This window comes from Larus michahellis, chromosome 1 (genome assembly GCF_964199755.1).
Source record: "Larus michahellis chromosome 1, bLarMic1.1, whole genome shotgun sequence".
NCBI classification, from domain to species: Eukaryota; Metazoa; Chordata; class Aves; order Charadriiformes; family Laridae; genus Larus; species Larus michahellis.
The window spans coordinates 141,085,382-141,100,474 of NC_133896.1; the positions used below are offsets into that span (position 1 = coordinate 141,085,382).

A 15,093-nucleotide genomic window follows, 5' to 3' on the forward strand; every position below is an offset into this window, starting at 1 on the left:
CTTCTCTCTCATTTACCAGGGAAAGGAGCGTGTAGACCTGCCCTATACATTCTGGTCTGACCAGTATGACATCAATCTCTCATGTCAGAGAGAACACCACCACCACTCTGGTTTATGGGTCCTCAGTCTTCCACAGTTACCTTCACTATCTGAAATGCCAACACTAATGTTCAATACATCAGATACTCTCTGAAGTTGGTATTTTCGATACCTTTTTTTTTTTGAAATACAGAATTTCCTAGAAAAGAAGAATCAGGTAATTCAGGCCATATGAACAAAAGAGTCATTTATTATATATATATTCTCTAGTAAGTTATAATAGTCTCTCGGATTTTAAATGTCTTTTTGCTATTTTCAATGCTTAAAAATTATAATTTTAAAACATTAAATATTGTGTTATATACATTAAGATTTAATTTCTCATTTCTAAACATGGAGCATTCTCCAAGCAAAAACTTGGATGAAACAGAAAACAACTTCATTGACATAACAGGCTCTAAAAGTTCACTTCATACAACCAGAGATTTGACTATATGAAAAATAGCCAAACATCAATTTGCTCCTATATGGGATTTTTTCTGTTTGTTTTTCTGGTCTTGGGGAGAGAGTTTTTTTGGCTTTTGTTTTCATATAAACAGAAGGAGAGATCTGGTCATTACTTTTGTCAGTGTTCAGTACTTTTAACTTTTTTTTTAATCTCATACCTATTTTATATAAAATAACAAAATATACAGAGAAAGCTGAGTTTGTTACATTAGTTCATACACATACAGTAAATAAAAGTTTTTTATGTATGGCTTTGCAAAGGTAGATTATGAAGTGACTTTCGTATTTTATTTGTTTAAAAGCATTTTAAGAGAACGTGTTAGTGTGCTTACAATAGCGGCCATGGTAGTCGAATGTCGAGCCAAGAGTTTAACGCTAGGATCACTGGAGGTCTTGCCTGATACTGCTTCTGCAGCCTTCAGAAGACAAATGTAGTTTATTACAACCTCGTCTATCTTAGCTATAATTTCCTGCTGCTGTGTTTCAGAGTTCATGACTTTAACTAAACGCATGCAGGCTTCTGTTAAGCAACAGAGTACTTGAAAGCTGGAAGTCATAGCTAAAAGCATTTCCTCAGGGCTTTTATCAGCCATGGCCATTTTCCTGCAGGCACTTCCCAACTGTCTCGATTCCATAGATAACAGTTGTTTGTACTTAGAAAGTTTAAGGTCATATGTTTCTGGATGTAAATCTTCTCTCTTGCCCATACTTGCTCGGACCAGTGAGAGTAGCTCATTGGCATCCTTTTGTGCTGCAATAAATCCATCAGGCATTGCGTACATCTTCTCTTTCATCACATTTATTCGCGTGATTCGTGCATCGAAGGCCACATCGTTGAGATTCACATCAATTTGGCCACCTTGGATGTCAGCACTGCTCTTCTCATGCGTGTTGACTGCCTCATCTTGTGAGGGCTCAGCAGCTTTCGGGGACTCCAAGACTTTCTGCTCATTTTCACTGGAAAATGACTCACCGACTGGTTCTGCGAGCTCACACGGGATCTGAGGTTCGAAGAGACATGAGAGCTGATGGCTGTCTCCATCATCTTCATCATCATTGTCATCGTTTCCTCTGCTTAGGAAACAATAGCTAAAGGGGCCACGACACCTCCAGGTGCTGGTGTCCAGCTTCCACAAGGGCAACGTTCGACACTGCTTGGAGTCCTTCTGACTGGAACCTGTGCCCGAACACCTCTTACCGTCCTTCCTATCAGTGCTGACGTACACACAACTCTGGGAATAACTTTTTGACAGCTTTTTGCCCAGGGGGAGTTCCACCCTTCTCTCTGATTTGGGTTCATCCCTTCGGGTGATGTCCAGGCATTTCAAGCTGGCTGCGGCTGCCTTCTTTTCAAACAGCATCTCAATGCCTGCAGATCCTCCAATGATGCTGCTACTGCGTCTCAGCACTTTCCTGTTGTGCGGCATCCTGAGGCTTCCTCCTATCATGTCATATGGCCGTAAACTAACCGTTGCCCCACAAGCCTGATTTACTTTGGGAATGTCACAAGAGTCTTGATTTTGACTTGGCACCTTTGATTCTGATAGCATGGATGATAGCATGATGGAGTCAGCTAGAGGCTGTCTAGGAAAAGCTGTAGGCATGCCTCCTTGTCTTCCCTTTTCAGGCTCTGTGAAAGCTACACTAGGGGTAGTAGAAGAGCAGACAGAATAATTAAGCATCACCCTGATAATATTCAGAGACCGAACTTTTAAATATCTTTAACAGTCAGGACAACTGGATTCCTGGTATTTCCCGGTGGTCTCTCTTCCTCAAAATATTTCACAGAGCATTCATTGCTAGTTTCTCACGCCTTTTGTATTTCATTAAGATGCCTCTTAAAATCTATCAACAAATTATAATCTAGGAATAGTTAGTTGTTCATTCCACTACAGCAGACTCACTTCAAAAAAGGAATAGAAAATCATCCATAAAACACCCTAAATCTCCCCCAATACATGGATCGCATGTTTTCTATTAACTAAAGAGATTGATATTTTCAGGTTAAAATACCTTATTTAACTATACCTGAAAAGGTATGGAAAGATGTACCCGTGGCAATTTTGCTTTGGTTATGTGTTTTTTTTGGCAGAGAAATAACATTTCTCATTTTATCTCCTAGTCTGTTCCACTTTGGGATATTCATGCATTCACACACTACTGCTACATTTGGGTTGCAACCCAGGAAGAGGGAAATATTTAAAACCCAACTGAAAGAATTTCCAATATTATCTCTGAAAAACTGCATTTTTTTATAACAGTAAATTCATAAAATCTCTTGAGATTGGAACTTAAAAATGCAGTAATGTTTCTGTATGTAAATTATTCTTTAAGGAAACATCTACTGTCAGATGGTGAAGTAAATACATGCTGAATAAGACAGTGATGTTTTCTCATCCTTACATTTAGAGCTTTTTATTCATACTGGCATGGTTTTGATAATCTGCTAAAATAGCATGTAAAATACACACTAAATGAATCACAGTTTTTTCTCTCCTACATTAATACACCTTGTGAAGTTATTTTATAATCTAACAAGTATCCTGGATCTCAAGTGACTATGGATTTTGGAGAGGCTTCCAAAGAGTGGAAGAGAGGCCTCTCCATCAGTATCCCCCCCAAATATTTTCAACTGTAATGAGAGGTTTTTTAAAAAATTGAACTTTGTAAGCAGCTCATATGAACATCTCAACACATACAACTACAATGAACAGATACATCAAAGGTCTAATCCCCCCGCCCGCTACAGCTTGGTGATGTAGTTTCAGGTAAAGATAATGTAAATATCGCAGCTAGTCCTCAACCTTTACACTTAGCTTTAAAAAAAAACAACAAACATAAGAAAAGCTTTATTACTGCTGTACCTGTAGTTTCTTTTATCTTGGGGATCCGATGACATCCTTCTCTCAAAGTGCCGAACAGTGGCTCAGCATTAATTGCTGAATGCACAACAGGCACCGTCATTCTGTGACACACGGCTTCAGGCTGCTGGTGCAGGTCCTTGTATGTCGTTCCATGGTTTGGAAGAATGGCAGCTCTTTCATCTGCTGGAATATAGGCAATGCCCTTCATTGATGGGTCAGAGATAATGTGCTTAACATCAGAGGTACAAAGAGGAGATTCCACAGGGGTAGCACAGGTGCTACTGCCTGTGCTGCATCCCGCATCCACTGAAGAGCACTGAGAGCTTTGCAGTGAGAAATGGCCTTCACTTTGCAGAGATGACATGCGCTTAGCCAAGTGATACTCACAAAGTCTAGCCACACTTTGCTCAGCTTCTGGAAGCTTTGAAGGATGGTCATCTGCAGATAAATCGGTATCTTCTGCGTCGTTTAGGTCTTTGGCTGAAGACACGGGAGTCATATCTGACAGAAAGTTTTCACCTTGGCTAAGCCCCGAGGTATCATCCTGATCCACCTCAGGATCCACTTCATCCTTACAGTCAGTTTCTGTTTTAGCAACGACAGGACCCCTTGGAAAAGTCTTCCCGTTCACTGTTTCTGGGCTTGGCTTATCTGCTGCCCCATCATCGGCAGCGTACCATCTTTGGCGAAAGGCAGTTCTCTCCACATTAAAAGTGCTTAGACGTTGACTGTCTCTTGCTGAAAGAGTTCCAAATTTAGCTTTTAGATCTTCATCAGTCTCTGCTTTTTTAGTTCCCTGTTGCTTTTTCACAGTAGCATTGCCATCAGAGGGTGCTTTTACTTCGCTGTCTGTCATCTTATTTTTCCTTTTACTAGTGCAAGAATATACCAAGGATCCCATGTGCAATTTGCTAAAATAATCAGTGACAGATTTTGTTTCCATGGTCTCTGGCTCCATTTCCATGTTATCTGAATGAAGAATCTGCTTTGAAGGCACAACTTTTGACTGTAGCTCTGCAGCCTGACGACCAGCCAAAGGCTGTGAGGGCTTCATGCCTGGCCCTCCAGCCTGATTCTTAGCGATGGGAAATTCAGTCTGCTCTTCCACAAGGGGTTGGTAGCCTTCACTTGTGGTCAAAAACATACGTGCAGTGTTTTCTGATTGTTTCTGTGCCGCGGCTAGTTCAGAGCTTTCAGTCATTTCAGAGGAATTTGTTTCATTGCCAGAATCTGAAGATGACTCAGGGCTATATGCTCGCAGGATAGCTACACCTGCAAGCCACAGAAAATAAAAGTCAATTAAATGACAGCAGCTGAAGCACCTGGATAAGTGACAAGCAAAGGGTGTGTGTTAAAGACAAAAATATGCTTTGTAAGAATACTCAGACTTTATTGCACAGTTCCCGGGACAGGTAGTTTAGTAACATAATGGTACGTCCATTAAATAATATGGAATATGATGTATGCAAAATGATGGCAAAAAAAAAAAAAGGAAAACTAAAAAAAAACCAACCAACCCTCATGAAATGGAGTATTTCCAAAGCTAAATGGATGAGATGGAATGATTTTCAATGGATAAATGTAACTATGGTGAAAGAACCTGAATTGTCATTCGTCTGCTGTTCCTCTGAAGCAGCCAAAGCTTCTAGTGCTTGAAGTGTAGAGACTACAGCATCATCTAGCCCCTTCTCACACTTCCCCTCTGTATTAGTAGGGACAGCATCGATAAGCGACACTGGAATGTCATCATTGCCTAGATTACTGGCTTGCTCCTTGTTGTCTCTAGGCTGCGTTGCTTGATTCTGAGAGTCTTCCTCATCTGAACTGTCCCTGAAGCCAGGTGGAGGAGCAGCAATGGCCATGTTTAAGGTATGCAATAGGAAATCATCTTCATTATCATCACCTTCTGGAGGTGGAAGTGAAGTCAAATCAATAATGTCATCACTAGAACCAGAAAGGCTGAGAAGGGCAGGCCTATTGATTTCTCCTACCATAATGTCTTCTTCACAGCTTACTTCATCTTCATCTTCGGCATCATCTGTGTTTTCTGCATAACAAATATCATGCAGCAAAGGCTCTTCTATCCCTTCGGCAGCTCCAAATATTTTACCATCGTTTATAGTTGCGTAAACAGAATTTGTAGCAAACTGAATGCTTTCAGCATCTGGTGACAACTCCAGGCCTTTAATGTCATTGGCATTACTAATATAAATGGCTCTTTGTTTTTCTAGTACTTCTGGACTTTCATCCAAAAGCCTTTCATAGCCAAGAGTCTGAGGATTGATGCCATCCAAGTTGTGATCTCCAAATATAAAGGAAACTTTTGCTCCCCTGGGGGAATCCTGTGCTTTCTTGCTAGATTCCAAACCTGAGAGTGACAGCAGTGAAGGCTGATTAAAATTTCTGCTTTCTTCTGCTTCGGCGGGGTCACTTTGTTTGGCCAGATGCTGATCAAATCCACCTGAATTATAAGTATTTTCTATGTACAGATGTCTGTGTTCTTTTTGACATAACAGACTTTCAGAAACATCTACAGTCTTCTGTTTTGGATCAGCAAAGGACATTTGAGTCTCTTGATCTCCTTCAGCCAGGAAAGTGGTAGTTTTTGGTATACAATTCCACTCAGAAGCAAGGAGATTATGCTTCCCTCTATTTTCAGTTCCTATAGCACGGTGAAATAAAATCAACATTGTGAAATCAAAGAGCAAAGTCATGTAATTTTTGAACAATAACTTGTTAATGCTGAGCAATAAACATTCTGAATAGGACAGCTGGGCCATCAAACACTTCAGAAAAGCACTTTCAAACTCACCTCTGCTCTAAGTTAAATACCTGCTGAATTAATGACCTAAAATTTAACTGGTACTTTTGTACTTTAGTACAAAACTAAAGCTCAGCTAGGTACAAATGCTATTCTAGGAACAGTAACACAAAACTAAATCCCCAGCTGGTTCCTCCCACACCATATGTGTTCTTACAAAAGATACATGCATATAAAATAATAACACTCACAGCGAGCATGCATCTGTTTTACTACAGTATGAAGGACATTAATCTCCTGCTTTATTTTACCATTAAGATGCTATCATAGGCTGAATATTAGTACATTATAAAGCTGAACTGATATACTGTGGTGCTAGGCCTGAGCCAGCAATCCGATCTCATTTGGCATAGCCTTGTATTTATCTGGAGGTGCACTGGCTTAAGCTGGCTTCTGCTTTAGACGTAGGCCCATCATTAACATACTGTGCAATTAATACCTGTTTCTCGGCTCCCTGTATTTTTCTTGTTGGCCATGTTAAATATGGAGCGCCTCGAGTCAACCAGCAGTCTATAGTATCCAGCTGTTAGGCAAGCAAGATTCATTGCATCTGATGACTCCATCAGTAGAGTAATAGGCTAAGAGGAATACAACCAAGTCTTGGTTAAGGCTTTTCCTTCTCAATCTGTTTACCTGCTGACAATACTACTACATGGAAGCAAAAGGAATTACAATCGCAAACACCACATTGAAAAATACACGAGAACTTATTTTCCCCACTAAAAATATCAAACAGTATCACAAATTTAGAAAAGATTAGAATCGCAGTAAGGTAGAAGTCCAACTGGAAATTTTAACAGCTGATTTTGCTCTCTTTCTGAATGAAGCTAACCATTTTAAGACTCTTGCTCCATCCTTTTTCTTGCATAGGTATATTATTCTCGCCAAAGCGCTGTTTACGGTTACTCTGAAACTGCCAACAGCTAAGAACCTGGTACATTAGGCACTGGAGTCTTGCAGTAGTACGGGAATCTGCAGCTTCCCAGAAAGTGAGGTGCCCTAAGCACATGTAAAGAAGAAAACACAGGAAGCAGACAAGAGTCAGGGAAAGTTCAGGTTCAGAAAATATAGTAGTGAGGTTAGAGCCATCATTACCCAGCAGTGACAGTGAATATTACGATGACAGCTTAAAAGATTTCAGTGTTTGTGGCCTGTCATTACTGAAAAGACAAATGATGAAAAAATAGGCAGATAAACAGAGAGAAAGAGAATGGATAAAGAACCTCAGAAAGGACACCAACAAAGAAAACAAATGCAAAGCATTTAGATAAAACAGTCAGACCTAACAGAAAAATGAGAGACCTCAGAGCTTTGAAAAACTATGGCTGCCAGGCCCGTGAGCATCGAACCTGAGAAATCCATGTGAAACATACTTTCTTTAACTCCATTTTCTTTTGCCACAATATATAAGTTTCTTTGCCTAAACCTTTTGTTCATGCCTCTTTAGCTTTTAACACCAAAAGGTGCTTTCCTCAAATTCATTTTAAGGTGGCTAGCCTCGATGGCTCCTAGAGAGCGAATAAAAATGAAGTCCTTACCATGATACATCGATAGAAATTATACTGTAGACGATCCATCTTATCACTCACAGTTTGTAGTCACTCACAGATATGTGGACATTTGTGACAATTTATCATAATTTAGCATGCAGAGCTCACTGTCACAAGATAGATACGGGGACCTGCATAATTTTTTCCAGGTGGAACATGACATTACGTGGGTGGCTCTCTAACTTACTCAACCCCTTAATAGTGAAAAGACAACTGATTCTGATGGAGGTTGTGGCCAAAAGGTAATTTATGATCATAGCTTACTACCAAACCCACAACAGGTCTGATAATCTTTTAAATGCCTGTGCTGCTGCACCTCAGGCCAAAATACTTCGGGGCCCTGAATGTTGTGCGAAGAATTTGCAGCAACATGGAGAGGTCTATGCTTTTTTTATTTCTTTAAAGTATTTTGGGCCCCAGTTTGTGGTTTTATTGAATGCTTCTTTCAAAGCATTCAACTATAACTATAAAAATTAACTATAAACTATTAAGCCTACACTGGGCTAATTAATCTTTGTTCTTTCAAGTGGCTACTAAAACTGGTTTTAATATTTGAAATGTTGACCTCAAATTTTCTGCAGGGATTGACAGAAATGGATGATCACAGAAATCTCAGACTGATGAAAACAGTGCTGTGAACTACTGTTCATCTGCTGAACAGTCCTGTGGCAGCTAAACTTTTACTGCCTGCTTCTGCCAAGTGATGCATATTTGAGAAGACATTAAAAAGAACCCAAAATAAAATAAAAATACAAACTGTTTATTCATTTATTCATTAAGAAAATACATGACATATGTTGTCATATTCAAAATGTGGATACATGAACCTGCTAGCCACGGGATGAAAAGATCAGTTGAGAATACCTACCTACGTGTGCCTGCACCTCCTACACAGGACAGAGCGACAACCCCTACTTGTGCTCCACAGAAAGGCAATTTTTTTGTCAAATTCCACTCAGCGCCTCCTAGATTTGTAATTTTAATGTTAGGCCAGTCTTTCTGGGTTGCAGATTGCACGTGTCAAAACGCAAGGAGGTGGGGATATGCATGGCTTGCAGTAAGACAGTAACAGTGTTATAATACAAAACCACACACACCATGGTAATATATAATACTATGCCATACAGTGCTGCATTTTACATACAAGCAGATGGGGAGAATTTCATTTCTGTATTACTTTCTCCATCTACAATAAAAGGGATAACAGCTTTCTCACAAGAGGGCTACAAGTTTAGCACAGTAATGCAGGTAAAGTAGCCTGAGACCCTCAGATGTTATCATTGCTAAGCAAGGAGAAAGAGACGCTGTGTTCACCAACCTGTGCTTTTCTCTTAAGCCACTGTAGAGAGCATCTAGATTAATTTACAACATATTTTTTTTTTCATTGACTTAAATACAGGGAAACAGTTCCAGGTCAATAAATCTAAAGCATTCAAAGCAAAAACTTAGTGAAATATTCCTTGTATATATTTTTTGTGTATAGCTGGCTAAGCAAAAAGAACTGTTAGACTCTATTTATTTTAATGGCATATTTAAGTTTCAAGTATAATAAGAACTCTTCCTTCGATCTCAGATTATCCTGATTAATACTGTAGACAATCTATGAAGCCTTTAACTTTAAAAGCAAATAGAAAACACACCAAGAAGAACAAGGACAATATAATACATAAAACTCCACTCATTGCCACTAGATGCCACAGATGCAAAGAAAATAAATGACTCTAGGTAGATGAAAAGCATCTATGAATATATTACGTAAGGCAAAGCAATGAACTGGAATTATAAGGGCTAAGAAAAAAACCCTTGCCTTTTTACAGTTTATCTCACTGGTAACCCCTATGTGGTTACTTGTAGTGAACTTTGCAGATAAAACACTGGATTGATTATATGGGACACAGCTGCTGCAGCTGGCATTTCTCTAAGAGTGATAATATTGCCTGTTACCCTAGGAGGAGCTTCTAGGGGCCCAAGGAGCTGCAAAAGAAGGACAGTTTCATCTTCACCTTTTCACACCACAGAAATCAAGGAAGACGGCAACAAAGCATATTGCCCAGGATCAGACAAGAGAAAAATCAGAATAGAATACAAGTGCTACAAAGCACCAGTCTGGTACACCGTAGGCCCCTCAAATGCCCAAGGCGTACTCTACATGCACCCTGACCGAAAAAAATAAAAAGCTAAAAACACACCCTCAGAATATTATTGGCATGAAAATGCTCAAAACAGTATAGCTTGATCAAATACAAATAAAGACAAAAATGTTATTTAAAGACAATTCAACGGCAAACTTACTTTCACATCTAAGACGTGCAGTTCAACTCTAACACTGCTTTCGTCTTCTGTAAACATCTCAATCCTGTTGACGTGGCTGAAGTCTGCCAGGAGAGCCACCAGGTTTGTTTTGGTGTTTATCACATGACTGATTCCGTACCGCGGCCCTACTAAGAGAGTCACTTCTGAACGCTTTTCTCCCTGCTTTAGCCGAAAAAGAAAGAAAGCAAAAGTAAAAAACATCATAGGCACTGCGTAGTGACAGAAATCGCCACTGCCTTCTTTAATTTTCATGGAGCTACGTTTGCATGGCACTCTACATTAAAGATTATTACTTTTTTCTAAGAAGATACAATATAGAAGAGCATACTTGATTCATAATTAAAAACAAACAGTAAAGGAATCTGCTCCTGGATATTGACTGTACTGTAGTTTTTAAATGGGTAATAAGAAGGACAGACGACAGATGGATGGAATCTGCTTCTGTTAAAAGAAAATCTTTGTCATCTAGAGCTTTTCAGGCTAATAATAATAGCATTCTATAGTTAATGGGATGGTGTTATTTGCCTAAAGGGTGCTAACCTATCTCCAAATCCCCAGCAAAAATTCCAGTTATAATAGGAATGTTATTTTCTAGATTAAAAGAAAAAAAGTTAAGTGTATGAATAGAACCTAAACTTCTGAAGAAAATTATATGGTCCAGCTTTTGCAAAAAGATATTTGGATAAAATAATCAAGAGAAGAGAGAGACTGTTTCAAGAGAAATATTACCACTAGTGTTGCCTTGAAAACACGCCCTCCATATAATCGTAGATCACTGAGGAACTTCAGGTAATGCACCTTGGCTTGCAGAGCAGAGAGCTAAGGAAGGAGAAAAAGGGGTAAGAGGTAGTGGTGGAAATCATCACATTACCGAGTTCAGAAAGAAAATGTATTTGTATAGTCTAAGGAGAACGGACTGTAATAACAGCTCTTCAGAGCCTGAAACTAAATCATTAGATGCTTGAGTTTCAGATGAGGGGAAACAGTTTCATTCTTAAAATTAAGATCTTGCTCGTTTAGTTAAAATGCACTGAGGGCTTGGGTATGGGCAGATTAGAGCACTGCAAGAACATCATAACTGCTCCAATGAAGGGAAATGTTAAACTACTCCGATTAAACATCTGTTCATTGAGGGATTTCAAGGGTAGACAGCAGCTTTCCATTCATAATCACCATCAGTTCCTAAACATTTATGTACCTATACAGAGAAAGAGAACAAAGAATTTGCTTTTGTCAGCTCTGTGTATTACATTTTGCTAGGCACTTGTGGCATATGGCATATTTTTCCACCTCATTACTGCATTGCCTATTTTTTAAAATAAAACTCTTCCACTATATTTAGTAGGGAATAAATCTGGAAGCTAAATACATACACCAATACATATGATCATATCATACAATACACGTCATAATTTGTCTCCTTTCTTCTCCTCTGAGCTTAAATTACCTACTTAAAATGGGACAACATGGAAATATTTTATGAGACTGAAAGGAAACAAGAAACAGATCATTTCACCCAAACAGTCTGGACCCAAACCTTATACCTCCCTGGTGTAAATCCTTACATCTGGACTTTTAAAAGAGAAGATAAAACAAGCTCATCTCACTTCCCATTCTCATTTCAGCCACCAGATTTCTAATTCAAAATCTTATTTGATCTTGAACAGTATTTTAAGAGCCCCCCTCGTAAGGCTTTTCTAGACACCAAGGAGGAAATGAATGCGGAGCAGAGCAACTAGTGGGAATGCTTTCCCCTTCCCTTCACTAGGCGTTCACTTGGAGAAATACACAGGGGTTATAAAAAATGGGAGAATCCCAAGAATTCCCCTCACGCAGAGGGAGAGAAGACCCCAGAAGGAAATCAGTTCCTGCCTTAGTATCTACAAATGAGACAGAAGGTGATGATGAGCTCAGATGCTTTGTTTCTGAGACCTAACTAAAATAGCAGGTGGGTATACAACATATTTCCAAAACTCAAATTAGAAAAGAATGAAGCAAACCCAACCAAGTCTGCTTGCTGCAGGAAGGGACTGTTGCAACCTCTCTTCTAACCAAGAACCGATACCGTATGCCACTGTCATCACCTGCAATGCCTGCAGCAGTGATGGCTTCCAAAATAAACCCAAACTTACACTACCAGGACAAACAAAAAGTAATCGGCATTATTCAGCTTTAGCCTCAGCAGTACAGGAGACATACAGTGCTTCTGTCAAAGAGGTGGCCCTTCTCCCTGAGCATCCCTGGTCAAATACATAGACCTACATTCACAGCCATGATGTGGTCTGAAACCTCCAAGCAGGATTTCTGCTGATCACAATGAACGTGAGCTCGGGCACCAGATGTTTTGGGTTTTTTTTGTTCAGAAACAAAATGTCACGGAGCAAGATTCAACTCATTTTATGTCTCAACTAGTCACTCTTAGGTTCTTTTTATAGTTCATGGAGAGAAACAGGCATTTCTAGGACACAAGTCATCTGACCTATTTTTGGTTCCTAATGTGGGATGGGACGAATCGCTCCCTAGAAGTGCCTGTTTCTCTCCATTGACTACAAAGAGAGACTAGTGACTTGCATAAAGAAACCTCATTATGGTGTCTAAAGCCAGCCTCAGCTGTACGCATGTAACAAAGGCATTTCTCAGAGACATTGTCTTCTACATGTGTTTTTCCAGCTGAAGTGAAAGCTTAGTGCTAAGCAAAGCATTTTACAACAGCAAGGAGGGTCATTTACTGTAAGGAGCAACATCTACCCAGTTAGATCATGGCCAGAAAAAAGTCTCTATCTACAGCTTAACGGAAAACAATCCTGAAAAACAGCATTTATGTCAGGCCCATAGGTTAATGTAGTTCAGATGAGAGCACCAGAGCGAGAACAATAACCTTCCTAACAAGTCTGCTGTTAACAGGAAGCACTAAATGAATTAAAAATATATATCTTTATCATAAATGAAGTATTAATAACCAGTTTTCTGGCATTCTCAAGATAAGAAGATAGTTTAGTTGAGGTATAATTAATTATTTTTAATTGTTCTCGGCTATGCTGTACTGAGCACCAAAAGTTATATCTCTGAAAATATAATGGCTAGGTGTTTCTCCAAAGGATTAATTTTAAATGCTTCCCATGCACTCCACCCTTTCTGTTCTTTAAAACATATTTTCCATTAAGATACAAATGTAATACCTTTTTACCCGGAGGAACTAGGTTTTGATTTGCTTTGACAAGGTGTGAAAGTGCTTTCTTTATGTTCTTTTCTTTCATGCTTTGCAGCACAGCAGATGGAAGAAAAGTCTCTAATCCCCATTCTTTTCTGCAATAAAAGGCATATATTTAATTTCACATTCCTGTGATGATTATTTATCTAAAGACTGGTGACTATGATGCCAAGTGAATGAACACCTGTAAACAGGAGAGTTGATCGAGTCCAGTGTTTTGCAATAATGCATTACTTTCTATATTCAAACTATATATTACTTCTGAAAAATATGCTTAAAAATTATATATAATCTCTCTTCTATCCTTTCCATCATGACATTCAGAAAAGAAGTTTTAAGTTTTTATGTTTAAAGTCTACGCTGTATTGTTAAAACACCATTTAATTACATAGGCAAGTACCATTATAGAATTAAAATCACAGATTTAACAACATAATATCAGATTTAACTTCATTTTTTAGGCTTTTTTTTAGAACATGCGAACCAGCCAGCCTTTGACTTTGTCACTTATATTTTGTGGGGTTCTTTTCCCCCGCAGAAACAACCAGCCCCCTCCTTTTACTGGATTTTCTTTCTGCTTGAAGCACCCCTTTTGATAGGAGACCGACTCTTCACTTGTAAGTAATTATTTCTGCTGATTCATTAATAAGATACAATATAACATGACCTTCAGTAAGGCAGATAAAGTCTACAAGACTGAGTGTGCAACAGTTATTATTTCCATCCTGCAAGTAAACTAAGCAACAACAAATGTTTGGGGGTTTGGGTTTTGTTTTGTTTTTTAAAACCCAAGGAGATGCACACACAGTTGCATTATGGAAATTTTCTTTTTCTTTATAGTTACTTATACATGTTGTCTAACATAAAACAGGTGCCTACTGGGATACTTCTGTATCTGAGAAATCTTATAAATGGAATCTCAGACCCTACAGCCTTTGGAGCCAAGAAATCATCTGAATCCTACTATAATAATCTCTACAAAAACCTTGGCGTCATGACCATGTTAACTTAGATCTGACCATTAAGTTACTGAAAGCAAATGAGTTAATCTTATTTACGTTTATAGGGTATTTCATGTGCCTAAACAGATGGCCAAAAGGTAAATGGACCAAAAGGTCTATATATCCAACTCTTAACACACCTGAATCAATTTCAGTGACAACAAATGAACATAAAATTGGTGCATGCATACAGACAATACTAAAGAAACAGCCTTAAAGAATCTACGAGTTACTCCTAATGTTTCACTTTCAAAGAATACACTGCATTCTCAACTTACTCTATGTATTTGAGAGAGATTTTCTGAGTTTGCTTGGTGGTCACAGTTGCAATATACATTTGTAATGCAGCCAACCGCAGGGCAATGTCATACTTCAGTTCTGGTCCAAACCTTTCCTGAACCACGTCGTTACAGCTCTGCCAAAGAACCAGTAGAGGGAGCATCAAGTTCAAAAATCTTGCACTAAAAACAAATTCTAGTCTTTTTTTTTTTTAAATTAACATTGCATGAAGAGTAATCCCAAACTCAGAAGCAGGACCATGCTTAAGGTAGGACTGTTGCTCTCAGAGGTGTCAGATGTTCACCAGGGTATGGGCACTTCTGAAGAACACAAGGACTTCTGCCAAAAAGCAGAAGGCATGAGCATTTTGATCTAAGCTCTATTCATCCTTCCTGGGGGGAGACAGCAATCCTCTTTCACAAAGAGTGCTGGGAGGGTATTAGTGTATCTGGACTCAAGATAGCAGGTGAGATACCCAGGAGAACCGCATTGCTTGTACATTAGTTTT

General features: G+C 39.0%; 1 protein-coding gene across 4 annotated transcripts in view; it reads right to left on the reverse strand.

Moving 5' to 3' along the window:
• Positions 1-270: 270 nt before the first annotated feature.
• Positions 271-15,093, reverse strand: part of FRMPD4 (FERM and PDZ domain containing 4) — a 304,950-nt gene continuing 290,127 nt past the window's right edge. For 3 of the 4 annotated variants that reach the window (XM_074606445.1, XM_074606459.1, XM_074606449.1), the window contains exons 10-17: positions 14,585-14,721; positions 13,274-13,400; positions 10,824-10,913; positions 10,074-10,256; positions 6,671-6,809; positions 5,011-6,072; positions 3,411-4,682; positions 433-2,185 (exon numbers count right to left, since the gene is read on the reverse strand). In XM_074606445.1, the coding sequence (XP_074462546.1) occupies positions 834-2,185; positions 3,411-4,682; positions 5,011-6,072; positions 6,671-6,809; positions 10,074-10,256; positions 10,824-10,913; positions 13,274-13,400; positions 14,585-14,721 (4,362 nt within the window). In that variant the 3' untranslated portion in view covers positions 433-833. Of the gene's footprint in view, positions 2,191-3,410; positions 4,683-5,010; positions 6,073-6,670; positions 6,810-10,073; positions 10,257-10,823; positions 10,914-13,273; positions 13,401-14,584; positions 14,722-15,093 lie in introns of all 4 variants that reach the window. The other variant, XM_074606470.1, reaches the window with a different exon arrangement.